Source organism: Notothenia rossii (assembly GCF_949606895.1).
Source record: "Notothenia rossii genome assembly, chromosome: 12".
NCBI lineage: Eukaryota > Metazoa > Chordata > Actinopteri > Perciformes > Nototheniidae > Notothenia > Notothenia rossii.
The window spans coordinates 23,053,361-23,070,053 of record NC_136911.1 but is presented as its reverse complement, the minus strand read 5'-3'; the positions used below and the strand labels follow the sequence as shown (position 1 = coordinate 23,070,053).

At 42.4% G+C, this 16,693-nt stretch overlaps 1 protein-coding gene across 1 annotated transcript in view; it reads left to right on the top strand.

Annotated features, from left to right (window-relative positions):
* ptprn2 (protein tyrosine phosphatase receptor type N2) overlaps nt 1-16,693 on the top strand; it is a 172,086-nt gene that overhangs the window by 97,512 nt on the left and 57,881 nt on the right. Inside the window, exon 12 of the mRNA XM_079661853.1 lies at nt 10,044-10,108. Coding sequence (XP_079517979.1) covers nt 10,044-10,108 — 65 coding nt within the window. The remainder of the gene's footprint in view (nt 1-10,043; nt 10,109-16,693) is intronic.

The window sequence follows — 16,693 nt, the reverse complement described above, 5'->3', positions numbered from 1 at the left end:
TCCGTGTGTTTCCACAGTACTTCATGTGTTTCCACAGTACTTCATGTGTTTCCACAGTACTCCGTGTGTTTCCACAGTACTTCATGTGTTTCCACAGTACTTCATGTGTTTCCACAGTACTTCATGTGTTTCCACAGTACTTCATGTGTTTCCAGCAGTACTTCATGTGTACTTCATGTGTTTTCAACAGTACTCCGTGTGTTTTCCAGCAGTACTCTGTGTGTTTCCACAGTACTCCGTGTGTTTTCCGCAGTACTTCATGTGTTTCCAGCAGTACTTCATGTGTTTCCACAGTACTTCATGTGTTTCCACAGTACTTCATGTGTTTCCGCAGTACTTCATGTGTTTCCACAGTACTTCATGTGTTTCCACAGTACTTCATGTGTTTCCAGCAGTACTTCATGTGTACTTCATGTGTTTCCACAGTACTTCATGTGTTTCCAGCAGTACTTCATGTGTACTTCATGTGTACTTCATGTGTTTCCACAGTACTTCATGTGTTTCCAGCAGTACTTCATGTGTACTTCATGTGTTTTCAACAGTACTCCGTGTGTTTCCGCAGTACTTCATGTGTTTCCAGCAGTACTTCATGTGTACTCCGTGTGTTTCCACAGTACTCCGTGTGTTTCCACAGTACTCCGTGTGTTTCCACAGTACTCCGTGTGTTTCCGCAGTACTCCGTGTGTTTCCACAGTACTCCGTGTGTTTCCACAGTACTCCGTGTGTTTCCGCAGTACTCCGTGTGTTTCCACAGTACTCCGTGTGTTTCCGCAGTACTCCGTGTGTTTCCAGCAGTACTTAATGTGTACTTAATGTGTTTCCAGCAGTACTCCGTGTGTTTCCGCAGTACTTCATGTGTTTCCAGCAGTACTTCATGTGTACTTAATGTGTTTCCAGCAGTACTCCTTGTGTTTCCACAGTACTCCGTGTGTTTCCACAGTACTCCGTGTGTTTTCCAGCAGTACTCCGTGTGTTTTCCAGCAGTACTCTGTGTGTTTTCCACAGTACTCTGTGTGTTTTCCACAGTACTCTGTGTGTTTTCCAGCAGTACTCTGTGTGTTTTCCAGCAGTACTCTGTGTGTTTTCCACAGTACTCTGTGTGTTTTCCAGCAGTACTCTGTGTGTTTCCACAGTACTCCGTGTGTTTCCTCCCAGTCGGTACAGGGTCGTGTTGCTTTCGTCTGAATAGCATCAGTGGGTTTGTTGGAGACGCTGTTGATCCGTTGGAAGAGATCGATAAACAGAGAGCACCCCCCGCTGTGAGCAGCATGAAGCCACCATGTGACAGACATGTGGGCGATGATTGGCACTTCTGATTGGACGTTAGAGACTAATGATGTCACAGCGAGCGTCATGCACGGAGAGAGAGAAGATTACAGAGGGTCTGGTGTAGCTGTAGTGTGTTATAATTAGAGAATAGAGAACAGTTGCTATGTTGCAAGATATACTAGATTATTTCCCATAACTCCATTTATTTAATATTGAGTTTAACAGACCAATAAACCAGTGGTTGTTTTTAATCAAATTGAACATCAGCATTTCCCATTTATCCGTCCTTTAAGATGTATTTACTGCTCTGATTAATCAGCCCCATGTTCCATCAGCTCTTCATTAAATACTTGATTCCTCACGTCGTTGAAAGCCTTCATCATCGTGGGCTCCAGGACGTGTTGATTGCAATTATCTTACTATTATATAAATATAACAATTAATCAAGTCATTACAACATGCAGGAATAATAATGATCTCCCCTGTTGCTAAAGAGTTAGTTTGAGTGTTAGTCAGTATATCTGAGCTGTGTGCGTCACTCTTTAGTGTCCCCTGGTTTCCCAGCTGTGTGCGACACTCTTTAGTGTAATCTGGTCTCTCAGCTGTGTGCGTCACTCTTTAGTGTAATCTGGTCTCCCAGCTGTGTGCATCACTCTTTAGTGTCCCCTGGTCTCCCAGCTGTGTGCGTCACTCTTTAGTGTCCCCTGGTCTCCCAGCTGTGTGCGTCACTCTTTAGTGTCCCCTGGTCTCCCAGCTGTGTGCGTCACTCTTTAGTGTCCCCTGGTCTCCCAGCTGTGTGCGTCACTCTTTAGTGTCCCCTGGTCTCCCAGCTGTGTGCGTCACTCTTTAGTGTCCCCTGTTCTCCCAGCTGTGTGCTTCACTCTTTAGTGTCCCCTGGTCTCCCAGCTGTGTGCGTCACTCTTTAGTGTCCCCTGGTCTCCCAGCTGTGTGCGTCACTCTTTAGTGTCCCCTGGTCTCCCAGCTGTGTGCGTCACTCTTTAGTGTCCCCTGGTCTCCCAGCTGTGTGCATCACTCTTTAGTGTCCCCTGGTCTCCCAGCTGTGTGCGTCACTCTTTAGTGTCCCCTGGTCTCCCAGCTGTGTGCTTCACTCTTTAGTGTCCCCTGGTCTCCCAGCTGTGTGCGTCACTCTTTAGTGTCCCCTGGTCTCCCAGCTGTGTGCGTCACTCTTTAGTGTCCCCTGATCTCCCAGCTGTGTGCGTCACTCTTTAGTGTCCCCTGGTCTCCCAGCTGTGTGCGTCACTCTTTAGTGTCCCCTAGTCTCCCAGCTGTGTGCGTCACTCTTTAGTGTCCCCTGGTCTCCCAGCTGTTTGCGTCACTCTTTAGTGTCCCCTGGTCTCCCAGCTGTGTGCGTCACTCTTTAGTGTCCCCTGATCTCCCAGCTGTGTGCGTCACTCTTTAGTGTCCCCTGGTCTCCCAGCTGTGTGCGTCACTCTTTAGTGTCCCCTGGTCTCCAGCTGTGTGCGTCACTCTTTAGTGTCCCCTGGTCTCCCAGCTGTTTGTGTCACTCTTTAGTGTCCCCTGGTCTCCCAGCTGTGTGCGTCACTCTTTAGTGTCCCCTGGTCTCCCAGCTGTGTGCGTCACTCTTTAGTGTCCCCTGGTCTCCCAGCCGTGTGCGTCACTCTTTAGTGTCCCCTGGTCTCCCAGCTGTGTGCGTCACTCTTTAGTGTCCCCTGGTCTCCCAGCTGTGTGCGTCACTCTTTAGTGTCCCCTGGTCTCCGTTGTGTTTTGAGCTTCTTGCAGCGTTGTAGCGCAGCACCTGTCGGCCCCCGTAAGAAAAGATGGATTTCCTGGGCATCAAATGGTGTCTGTGTTCTTATAGTGGTAAATATATACACAGCTAGTTAAAGGAAGTTTATCCCTCCCATAATAAATCCTGTGAAAGTCATTTTATATTATTCTCTCCTGTAGAATATGCTCCTTTTGATAAGCAGACGTAGAGAATCACATATATCATGTTTCATATCATACATCGAGCTGCTTCAAAGCAAAAGGATATTATTGTTTTTGTAGGACTGAGAAATGACTGCATCCTATCAGCCAGGAGGGATCAGGTGCATCTCCTCTTCCTCCTCTTCCTCTTCCTCTCTGCTCGCTGATAGGTAGGCAGCCATCATATGTGCAGGGGGGGGAAGTGATGGGAGGAATGGCAGCTTTAATATCGTAGCGATTGCCTGCTGATAATACTAACGGCTGCTGAGAGGCGTGAGCGTCAGCCCTCCTCCGCAATAAACACTTCCATTTTGACGGATGGAGAGATGGGGAATAGATGGAAGAGATGGATGGAAAGAAGCTGTTGGATGTTATTCAATATTAACAGATCAATCTGGTGAAATATGCATTTTGGGCAGCGTTACGATCATGTGCAAAATACTCTGTGATTCGTCTCCCCGTGGTGAACTCGTATTCGAACAATAACAGAATATATTCATGACTTTCGGCTCCGATGACTCCGTGACAATCACTCTGAGTTAGCGTCCGTGATGAGGCGTCAGCGAGCGGCATATGGTGGCAGAAAAGCAGCGGTTTAATCAAATTAGGAGCGTTTGTGAGTGCAAAGCGATTCAAAGGTCACATGACATCAAGTTTCAATGTGTATTCATCAGCGTGCATCCTTCTTTACATCCATGATTGAAATGGCATTTTCCTTTTTCTTCGTCTGCCTCTTTAAAGAGTCCTCGAGGAGTTTTTGAAATGTGTGTCCACCTGTACTATTTCATAACACGAGTTTTAATTTTGAAAAATGTTCCTTGGCAGCAGGCACAGTTCCTGCAGAAGCCACTCAGTTGTAATACACGTAGTAAATATATATATATAAATATATATATGGATGTCTTGGTGGATCTATAGAAACCTGTTAGTTGATAAAACAGGAAGTGTAGTGCAGCCACATCAAATCACTTTATTTGAGTAAAAACGTGCGAAAAATCCACACATGTTGGTGGTTTTTTAAATGGCCGTTGTTTTGAGTGGATGAATTTAAAAGTAAAGGTCTTAAAAATTACCTTTTCTTTGGCTCCTTAAAAATTAAAGCACCTAGTGATTGCGTTAGCATTACAAATATAAATAATGTAATTGTTTAGTTGTTTATTGAAACAATTATTACATTGAAGACGATAGATCAGCTTATTTTAAATGTATTTTATTAGCATTTGAAGACATAATGTAGTTACAGGGCATACATACAACTAAAATACATAAAGCAATCAACAATACCTTATAGGGTAAAGCTAACAAGTAACAGATGCATCATAAAAACATACATTAATTAACACATCTTACAGAAAGGGCCTCTTTAAATAAATGCTTTCTTCTGATTTCCAACTCAAATGTGCGTTTTTATTACAGAAATGCAATTTTTCTTTGACATTTCTCTTTTAGCTATTCCCAAAAAAGCCACTTAACACTTCACCTGACGTATGACTATGGTTTGCATTCCTTTCAGCGCATTTTAAAGTGATTTTCTTAGTTTTTTACTCTGAATTCAGGTGTAATTTACTTTTAAAAGCTCATTTGAATAAGATGTGGCTTCCCTGTACTCGTTGCCAGCCGAACATCAGATGATTTGTCTCAGTGTGACTCGGAAACAGACGAGATTAAATCAGATCTTCGTGGTACAGATCACACCAGATAGACCCAGACACAATGCCTATTACACATCCTCTCTGAAACGAGAGCTGACGTCTCTCTTCCACAGTCTGTCGGGAGTATTTGGGGGATAATTTGAAGCTGTGAGGAGAGAGGGAGGAGGTTAATATAAGGGATGACCAGAAAGACTGTTATCTGTTCAGTGGCTGACAGAACAAGCTGGTTTTTCTTTTCCTGCAGACCATAATGCCCGCCCTAATGAGCCCGGAAAGTCGTTGTATTTACATTTAAAGTGGGTCGCAGTGATTGAGAGTCCTCAGCTTTGATAAATACTGACCTTCAGGCTGCTTTGGTTTCAGCAGAAGACGGTTAATGTCAGCTTGTCAGTCAAAACCTGAGTGTTTGTGTGTGTGTGTGTGTGTGTGTGTGTGTGTTAATCCGCCGTGGTTTGACTCATGATGTGTTACGACCCCAGAGAGGCCCTCATTAGGACCAAAAAACGTTGTGTGACCTTTTAGCAGATTCACCTCCCTACGTCCTCCCCAGCTGGGTCCAATTACCTCGCTCATTAGTACTGTCTCTACTTTAAAGAGTCCTCTCCTGCTGATGTTCAGGTGTATATCAGTATGTAGTGTCTCTACTTTAAAGAGTCCTCTCCTGCTGATGTTCAGGTGTATATCAGTATGTAGTGTCTCTACTTTAAAGAGTCCTCTCCTACTGATGTTCAGGTGTATATCAGTATGTAGTGTCTCTACTTTAAAGAGTCCTCTCCTGCTGATGTTCAGGTGTATATCAGTATGTAGTGTCTCTACTTTAAAGAGTCCTCTCCTGCTGATGTTCAGGTGTATATCAGTATGTAGTGTCTCTACTTTAAAGAGTCCTCTCCTGCTGATGTTCAGGTGTATATCAGTATGTAGTGTCTCTACTTTAAAGAGTCCTCTCCTGCTGATGTTCAGGTGTATATCAGTATGTAGTGTCTCTACTTTAAAGAGTCCTCTCCTGCTGATGTTCAGGTGTATATCAGCATGTAGTGTCTCTACTTTAAAGAGTCCTTTCCTGCTGATGTTCAGCTGTATATCAGTATGTAGTGTCTCTACTTTAAAGAGTCCTCTCCTGCTGATGTTCAGGTGTATATCAGTATGTAGTGTCTCTACTTTAAAGAGTCCTCTCCTGCTGATGTTCAGGTGTATATCAGTATGTAGTGTCTCTACTTTAAAGAGTCCTCTCCTGCTGATGTTCAGGTGTATATCAGTATGTAGTGTCTCTACTTTAAAGAGTCCTCTCCTGCTGATGTTCAGGTGTATATCAGTATGTAGTGTCTCTACTTTAAAGAGTCCTCTCCTGCTGATGTTCAGGTGTATATCAGTATGTAGTGTCTCTACTTTAAAGAGTCCTCTCCTGCTGATGTTCAGGTGTATATCAGTATGTAGTGTCTCTACTTTAAAGAGTCCTCTCCTGCTGATGTTCAGGTGTATATCAGTATGTAGTGTCTCTACTTTAAAGAGTCCTTTCCTGCTGATGTTCAGGTGTATATCAGTATGTAGTGTCTCTACTTTAAAGAGTCCTCTCCTGCTGATGTTCAGGTGTATATCAGTATGTAGTGTCTCTACTTTAAAGAGTCCTCTCCTGCTGATGTTCAGGTGTATATCAGTATGTAGTGTCTCTACTTTAAAGAGTCCTCTCCTGCTGATGTTCAGGTGTATATCAGTATGTAGTGTCTCTACTTTAAAGAGTCCTCTCCTGCTGATGTCCAGGTGTATATCAGTATGTAGTGTCTCTACTTTAAAGAGTCCTCTCCTGCTGATGTTCAGGTGTATATCAGTATGTAGTGTCTCTACTTTAAAGAGTCCTTTCCTGCTGATGTTCAGTTGTATATCAGTATGTAGTGTCTCTACTTTAAAGAGTCCTCTCCTGCTGATGTTCAGGTGTATATCAGTGTGTAGTGTCTCTACTTTAAAGAGTCCTCTCCTGCTGGTGTTCTGGTGTATATCAGTATGTAGTGTCTCTACTTTAAAGAGTCCTCTCCTGCTGATGTTCGGGTGTATATCAGTATGTAGTGTCTCTACTTTAAAGAGTCCTCTCCTGCTGATGTCCAGGTGTATATCAGTATTTAGTGTCTCTACTTTAAAGAGTCCTCTCCTGCTGATGTTCAGGTGTATATCAGTATGTAGTGTCTCTACTTTAAAGAGTCCTCTCCTGCTGATGTTCAGGTGTATATCAGTATGTAGTGTCTCTACTTTAAAGAGTCCTCTCCTGCTGATGTTCAGGTGTATATCAGTATGTAGTGTCTCTACTTTAAAGAGTCCTCTCCTGCTGATGTTCAGGTGTATATCAGTATGTAGTGTCTCTACTTTAAAGAGTCCTCTCCTGCTGATGTTCAGGTGTATATCAGTATGTAGTGTCTCTACTTTAAAGAGTCCTCTCCTGCTGATGTTCAGGTGTATATCAGTATGTAGTGTCTCTACTTTAAAGAGTCCTCTCCTGCTGATGTTCAGGTGTATATCAGTATGTAGTGTCTCTACTTTAAAGAGTCCTCTCCTGCTGATGTTCAGGTGTATATCAGTATGTAGTGTCTCTACTTTAAAGAGTCCTCTCCTGCTGATGTTCAGGTGTATATCAGTATGTAGTGTCTCTACTTTAAAGAGTCCTCTCCTGCTGATGTTCAGGTGTATATCAGTATGTAGTGTCTCTACTTTAAAGAGTCCTCTCCTGCTGATGTTCAGGTGTATATCAGTATGTAGTGTCTCTACTTTAAAGAGTCCTCTCCTGCTGACGTTCAGGTGTATATCAGTATGTAGGGTCTCTACTTTAAAGAGTCCTCTCCTGCTGATGTTCAGGTGTATATCAGTATGTAGTTTCTCTACTTTAAAGAGTCCTCTCTTTTTCATCTAAAGACTAAATCTAAAATAGCTGCCAAAATGAACAGTGACGCAGGGAGACGGGTGATTATCCTAAAAGTGGCGTGCTTAATTAGATGGGATGCTGCATACATTGTGGACTGAGTGGACTCATCGGGATATAAATACTAATTAAAAAAAACCTTGGATCGGAGGTTATGTTCAGCTCTTCAGGTCATTTGCATAGCCTTCATCTGGGGAAATGGGATTTAAAGGACCTCCTCCTCGTCTTCTTCACATTCACATGCTAACCAACTCCATTAAAGTGACGCTTGTTGCACTCTTGATTTGGCATAATCTATTAAGGCTTCCTTTGATTTTGTTTTTCAATAAAAATGTCTCGATCAAGAGAGTCGGTGAGATGTGTGATCTTGAACGATGGATATTTAACAGCGTCTCACTTTGGGGGTAATTTGCATGAGAATATCTTCTTTCTTTTTTTTCGTGAACAAAGCTTTGGAAATAGCATGCCATATTTGATTAGATCCATAGATGTGAGGATCAAACTCGGCTGGTGTATTAATTACTGCAGGAACAAAGGCAGGAGTTTCTGTGTGAGGAGAATCCACAATGCACCTCCTCTGCTGCAGAAACATGGAGATAACACGCATTATTTATCGGTAAACTTTGAATATAAACACGTTTAAATATCTCAACTTCTCTTATGTGGATTGTCTTGAAATTTGGGCCAGACATTCATGGTTTCCAGAGGTTGAACCCTGGAGAATTTGAAGATCCCTTGACTTTTCCTTCCAGCAACACAGTGAGGTTTTGTGAAACGTCTCTAACATGCATTTCAATAAAGTCATAACAGAAAAAGTATCTGCAAAACATTCCCATCAGCCAGAGCTGTACTGAGTCCCAAACCCAGTACTGAGTCCCAAACCCAGTGATGAGTCCCAAACCCAGTACTGAGTCCCAAACCCAGTACTGCGTCCCAAACCCAGTTCTGAGTCCCAAAACCCAGTTCTGAGTCCCAAAACCCAGTACTGAGTCCTAAACCCAGTACTGAGTCCCAAACCCAGTTCTGAGTCCCAAACCCAGTACTGAGTCCTAAACCCAGTACTGAGTCCCAAACCCAGTTCTGAGTCCCAAACCCAGTACTGAGTCCTAAAGCCAGTACTGAGTCCCAAACCCAGTACTGAGTCCTAAACCCAGTACTGAGTCCTAAACCCAGTACTGAGTCAAAAACCCAGTACTGAGTCCTAAACCCAGTTCCAAAACCCAGTACTGAGTCCTAAACCCAGTACTGAGTCCCAAACCCAGTAACGAGTCCCAAAACCCAGTCCCAAAATCCAGTCCCAAAACCTAGTTCCAAAACCCAGTTCCAAAACCCCGGAACGAGTCCCAAAACCCAGTCCCAAAATCCAGTCCCAAAACCCAGTCCCAAAATCCAGTCCCAAAACCCAGTCCCAAAACCCAGTCCCAAAATCCAGTCCCAAAACCTAGTTCCAAAACCCAGTTCCAAAACCCCAGAATTAGTCCCAAAACCCAGTACTGAGTCCCAAACCCAGTAATGAGTTACTACTTCCTGTCCCCTGGTCTGGAAGTCAATGGTTATCTGAATGTGTTTTTGGTTGTTAGCCTGAAATCACTCTGTGATTAGATAAGCTATCGTTAGCATGCTTCGATGCTTAATGGTAAACATCGCAAAGACTACACATGCTAACTCTTCATTTACACTCATGCAAACTTATGGAAGCTAATGCTAGGGCATGCTATTTGGTGACGGCAAGAAATGTGATTTGTTAGCAAATCTGATTAAAAACTATTATAGGCGTACTACCCACACAACACGTCATTCATCTGTGAAAACACAAACAGCCGCCAGCTGTCAGACGTTTTCTCATATCAATGATTTTGTGTGTGTGTGTGTGTGTCTGAGTGTGTGTCTGAGTTTGTGTGTGTGTGTGTGTGTGTGTGTGTGTGTGTGTGTGTGTGTGTGTGTGTGTGTGTGTGTGTGTGTGTGTGTGTGTGTGTGTGTGTGTGTGTGTGTGTGTGTGTGTGTGTGTGTGTGTGTGTGTGTGTGTGTGTGTGTGTGTGTGTGTGTGTGTGTGTGTGTGTGTGTGTGTGTCTGAGTGTGTGTCTGAGTGTGTGGGGGAAAGCTGGTCATTTCTGTATGACCAGTTTGACATCTGACTCATGTCGTTACGTCCACTCCATCATTTCTGGGTTCCTCTGTCCACTTGTTTGTCCTCAGGAAGTGAAATGTCTGCTCCTCTGTCATCTCAACGCCTCTGTTTTTTGTTTTTTGTGTTTCTCTCTCTGCAGTGCAACAGAAGCAGCAGCTGGAGAAGGAAACGGGCCTGAAGATAGTGGAGGCCGGAGTCAGTGATGTAAGTGTCAATCACTACAGATGTGTGTGTGTGTGTGTGTGTGTGTGTGTGTGTGTGTGTGTGTGTGTGTGTGTGTGTGTGTGTGTGTGTGTGTGTGTGTGTGTGTGTGTGTGTGTGTGTACATACAACATAGTGTTTGCTCGTATGCAATCCTGTGGAGAGTGGGAAGGCCCCTACAAGTCGATTTACCCAAGCACAACCATGTTTCTTTATGGCTTTAATTGGTGTAGTTTTTTAAATGGATGCTTGTATAAATATCTTTTCCTGCAAAATTATTCCTTTTTTTGTTGATAATCCAGAAAAAGTGAAATTGTAGACTCCTCCATCGGTCGTTGTGTCCGCCTTAACACATGTATCAATGGAAATAATGCTCAAAATGTCTCGAAATGTGGACTAGATGTTCACAGAGAGGCAATAAAGCAAATATTGAATTGATACCTTTAAGAATAGTCGTCATAAATACACTTAAACACACAGTGTGTAGCCTTTGCAGACCGTTTACATGCACTAAAATCTCTGTAGCACACTACAGGAGAGGGAAAAGGCATTCAAGTGCCCTTAAATTGAACATTTTGATTGGAGAAAATCCAAGAATGGGCGGTGGTGGCGAAGTCGATAGGGACTTGGCTTGGTAACTGGAAGGTCACCAGTTCAAGTCCCGGCAAGACCAAGTGCTACCGAGGTGTCCCTGAGCAAGGCACCGTTCCCTACACTGCTCCCCGGGCGCCGTTCATAATGGCAGCACACTGCTCCTAACACTAGGATGGGTCAAATGCAGAGAAATAATTTCCCCACGAGGGATTAATAAAAGTCCATCTAAGAATACTTTCCAAATATCAACAAAACAATAATTCTGCAGTGAAATATTGTTACGCAACCAAAGCTTTTCAAAAGCATTTAAAAAACTGGACTTATTAACGAGATAAAAAGCTTTTTTTGGGGGTGTGTTCCTACACTTTAAGCGTTGTCTTGGCATCAAACCTGCAGCCAAACACTGATCTGACACACACATACCTTTTCAAGTGTTTCCCTTTGATTACCCTTCACTCTTATATACAAGTCATTTATGTTTCCATGGCAAATAAAACACAACACACTGCTGTTTTTGTCATACAGTTAAACACACAGTGGGTAGCCTTTGCAGACCATTTACAAGCACTAACACCGACTAAAAGGGAGGGGGGAAAGCATCAAAGTGCCCTTCAATTGAACACTTTGATTGAAAAAAATAAAGAATAAGTTCCAAATATCAACCACAACAATTATTTTGCAGTGAAATATTCTTATGGAACCATCCATTTAAAAAACTGGACTTATTAACGTGATTTTTTGGGGGGGTATTTCTCCACTTTAAGCCTCTCTGATCCACCTTGTCTTGGCCTCAAACCTGCAGCCAAACAAACACACACACACACACACACACACACACACACACACACACACACACACACACACACACACACACACACACACACACACACACACACACACACCTGCTCAAGTGTTTTCCTTTGATTACCCTTCACTCTGAAGTCCTTTACGTTTCCATGGCAAATAAAACTCAACAACACACTGCTGTTCGGTGCAATTTAAAGGAAGTGTTTTAGGAACAATAACACAGATTATGTGGAGAGTTAATTCTCCTCTGACATATTTCCCCCGGATGAATTAAGAGCAGGACACTCAGGAAGATCCACATGAAAGCAGAGTGAACGTGTTTTCATTGAACACTGATAAATATTCATATGTATCAGCGGTGAGGATCTAATCAAGCACCCATTGAAGCGTCATCGCCCGCTAAGTGAGTTTCTCTATGGAAATGAGACAGAGCCTGATCATGATGCATGCTGGGAGCTAAATGGATGTGCTTTAGAGGGTTACACTGAAAAAACAAACCTATAATATATGAGGTCTTTCCACATTACCTGACATGACTATGGTTTGCCTTCCCTTCAGTGTATTTTAAAGTGACATGTCTTTGTTTTTTTAACCTTTAAAAGCTTATTTGAATAACCTTTGGCTCCCAAACATCAGATGATTTGTCTCAGTGTGAAATCTATCATCATTTTAACACTGCTAGTAATCCCCAATATTTAGAAGTGCAACAGTAATCTGATTACATTTTTGTCCCGATCACGTTATCCCGTTGGACAGTTGCTATTGGAAACACCACAGATCATTTCCCCGTCTCTCTTTTGGTGTCACTGCCTTTCTTCGCCCATCTGCCTCCCACTTATATATCTCTTTTAGCTCTCTCATCTCATTGTGTCTTCATCACCATCGTCGCCATTATTTCGGTGACTTTTTGTCCCGTCTTCTTTGTCTGCCTCGTCTCCTTTTATACTCCTTTATTCCCACTCAGACTGTATTCCTGTGCTGGTACAGAGGGCTGTGTTTTTTGTCATATCGGGCCTATTTGTAGATAATTAGCTGCAATAATAGCCTCTCTGCAGGAGCCAGGAAGAGGGGGAGGGAAAGATTTGTCTTCCACCTCATGGGGAGAAGAAATCTACGCCAGACTGTGCTTTTCATTTCATTTCATTTTCATCTTTATTTCGAACAGATTTAAAAAAAATAATAATAATAAATGTAAAAAACAGAATACAGTATTTATCAATATTCATAATAATATTTATATATTCAACCGAAAAATATTAATAATAATAATAAGTGTCCGAAAGGGAGCAGGAGGAAGCAAATGCTTATTAATTCCCACCCCTTACTAATCAATGATTATCCTTTAAATCATTTCTGCAAGTTATTCCTCTCACATCTTTACATTTATACATTTACAATCATTTCTTATCTTCAATCACCTTTCTTCATTCTCATAGTTTTTCAAAAAAGTGTTTCTGTACATCCTTTGAAACTGAATGATGCTTTGCTTTGTTTGAACTCCTGCTCCAAACCATTCCATAAAATCACCCCACAGATTGTTCTACTCGTACTCCTCAGAGTTGTTCTGACCTTGAGTTGTTTATAATGTAGGTTTCCTCTCAAATGATACCCCCCCCCCCCCCCCCCCTCTGTCTACGAACAATGTTTTTAATTTCCTAGGAAGTAGATTATGTCTTGCTCTGTACATGTTTGTGCCGTTTTAAATTTAACCAGATCAATGAACTTCAATATGTTTGACTTCAAAAAATAATACATTAGTGTGTTCAAGATATCCAACATTATTGATTACTCTTATAGCCCTATTTTGTAATGTGCTTAACGGCTGCAGGTTGGTTTTGGGTTTCCCCAAATCTCCACACAGTCAATCAGAAATATATCAGTGTGTTATAAAGAGTATACAATGAGTTATAGTCCAGAATGTATTTGGCTGTTCCCAATATTGCGATGGTTTTAGCCAGTTTAGCTTTTCCATGAGGTTTCCAGCTGATTTTGTGCTCTCAAACCAAGGAACTTAATTTCATATACTCTTTCTATGTTTATGCTATCTAGTATTAATTGCACCTGTGGATTTGTTTTATGATTTCCAAATAACATAATCTTTGTTTTGCTTATTTACTTTAATCATTTCTGCTGTTATCACTTCCATTAACTCTTTCAAATTGTCACCGGAGCAAAAAATATTACTTTTAGAAATGCATGTCGGAGGAAAGTACGATAAATAAAGCAGATTTCGCTCAGAGGGCGTTTTTATTAGCTCTAATGTGCATGTGTGTGATCGCAGGTAAAATAGTGGCTTTTGACAGGAGAGCTTGTGAAGTGGGCTCTTCAAATACATTACTTTAAAAGGTGTTAAACCAAAAAGCAAGCTCTCATGAAGGTGCGGTGGAATGACCACAGACTGGCTGTTTCTCATCAGAATCAGAAACGGGTTTATTTCCATTAGACACGTCGGAGGCATTTGACTTGATGTCGTGGAGCAGACATACAAGTAAAAAATATAAATATGTATATCAGTGGAGCGAAGACACTATTCCCTTCAGTGTGGTTGCTATCGTGAAGTCTTATCTCTGACACCGCCCCCCCCCCCCCCATTTTTATTTAAGAGGTGACAAATGACAAAACAGCTTAGCAAGATTTCCAGATAGAAGATGTCGATATAGCTCTACGAGGATAAGAAAATGTCAAAGTGGGGGAAGGAGACATCGATCAATGGGTCGAGCAATATCTACTCCTCTATGGATCGCAGGGAAATACAACATTTCCGCATAATGTGTTGGGGGGTTTGAGCAATGTATTTCTTATTAACAGCTGAGTGGGAGATGTGGAAATGGAGGTGGTGAATGTGTGAGAAGGGGGGGAAAGAAGAAGAAGTGAAGTGGAAAGAAATTAATGGGAAATGTGTCTTTATTTTTGACACAGCAAGGCGTAAAAAGGAGGCTCGTTGAGAGTTTTTTAAGAAAGGGGAGGGGCTAGTCTGTCCTATGGTTTAGGAACAATTTAGCCAAAATGAATCCAAAGTATTTTGCTCTCCACAAATACAAAAATGAACATAATCAAAATGTACTCCACGGATTGATATGACTGCACATAGACCCCTTTGACCCTCCTTAGCAACGGTCTGTTCTCCTTAGCAACAGCCTGTTAGCGAGAAAATTAACAGACGGTCAGAAAGTCCGAATTGGCCAATCAGAATGTAGTGTTCAAACAAGACGTGTCTGAAGAAGGTATAAATGATTCGCTGATAAAGATTCATACAGATGTGAGTTAGCAGAAGTTGTCCTCTGGATTTAAACTTAAATGAACAAAAATATATAACATTGATTTCTGAGACAACAAAGCTCCAAGCTTAGTAAAAAGAGTCACCCCCCCCCCCCATAAACCTGCTTAAGTAACACTTACATTGCCTAATGCCTTGCAAAACACCTTGAACTGCACATCTGTAAAGAACCAATGTTTAAGTATTCCCAGATTTCCGATTACACGGCGATATGGAGCGGAAACCTATTATTATTATTACATTACATTACATTACATTACCAAAGCGACTTACATACTCCATACTGTGGGCAAACCCCACAGGAGCAACTCGGGGTGAAGTGTCTCAGGGACACAACGACATGCTGAGTGCAGTGGGGTTTGAACCTGAGACCCCCTGATCCGAACACCAACCCACTGCACCATATGCCTCCATCTCCACATTGTGTGTGTGTGTGTGTGTGTGTGTGTGTGTGTGTGTGTGTGTGTGTGTGTGTGTGTGTGTGTGTGTGTGTGTGTGTGTGTGTGTGTGTGTGTGTGTGTGTGTGTGTGTGTGTGTGTGTGTGTGTGTGTGTGTGTGTGTGTGTGTGTGTGTGTGTGTGTGTGTGTGTGTGTGTGTGTGTGTGTGTGTGTGTGCAAGGGAACACCTGTGTCCAATAAACTGTCTTGCTTCCCTTGTAGAGGCCACTTTAGGGTTTCCCTCTCCTGTAGTGTGTGATATGAAGGTGTCAGTGCATGTAGGGGAATGCAGTTACCTTGTTCTGTATCCTGATCACTCGTTACATGTAATCCATTACTCACAAAGCCACAGTATTGGGTTGATCGTCCCCTACCTTATCATCATTTTTATTTGTATTTTAGAAAGTGAAACAGAGTCGCCTTGTAATGCACTCCTGCTTCAGGCGCGATCACATTAAATTAGCATTTTGTTTTGGCGGAAAACACAATTTCACATAATTATTTATTCCCCCATTTTTCACATCATGGTTCTCGGAGTCGGAAACATCACTGTATTTCTTTCCCGCTTTTCCTTTAATCTAACAAAGCACATACAGCACTTAACAACAAACACCATGTGCAACCATCAGCGATGCAATTCCTCGGGACAAATCATTTCAGAGCGACTTCAAAGGAAAAGCGCCCTGACCATTTCCTACCAGAGAGAGCAGGCAGAAATATATATATATATAATATAAATAAGTATGATAAGAGTTGTACAAATTGATCTTGAAACGGCTCGGGTATATGCTTTACTTCAAAACACATTTCCCCACGGTGCGTTTTCAAGTAACAAGATGAGAATTTTTATGTTAATATTCTCCTTTAAGTGTCAGAAAGTGACTTTGGCTTGGCGTACTTCCCATCCTTAGTGCATATGTGTGTATAAAATCAATTCTACATCAATTGCCTCTTCCACGTTGACATCCAATCTCCGTCGGACGGCGCAATAAAGCCAAACAACGAAGAAATTGCCGCCTATAAAACATTTCAACAGTGCGGGAGGAAAGGAGGCCAATCTGGCTGGATGTGAAATGTCATGCTGGAGAGCCCCGCTGTGCAGAAACACTGGAGACTGCCTCAATCCGCAACCTTTTACCATCACATGACCTTTGCACTGCAGAAATGCCTCTGATAGCATGCCATGCAGCTTGGTATTTGCCTTTTCCATACATCGTGACATGTGCTTTCCCCCGGCTACGGGTGAACTTGTCTGCTTTTAATGAGTGTCAGAATGTAAAATGTTTACTCTGCTACCTTTCGCTTCTTTCATGTAGCGCTGCTTTCGTTAAACTGAGGTGTGCAGGTGACAGTGGTGTTGAAGGGCAAGTCCTCGAACCTTTCCTTAGAAATGTTTCCTCGTCTCTTCTTGGAAATAGACTCAAGGCCTTATCTACACATCAACATGTGCCGTTTCCATTCAGTAACCCCCTT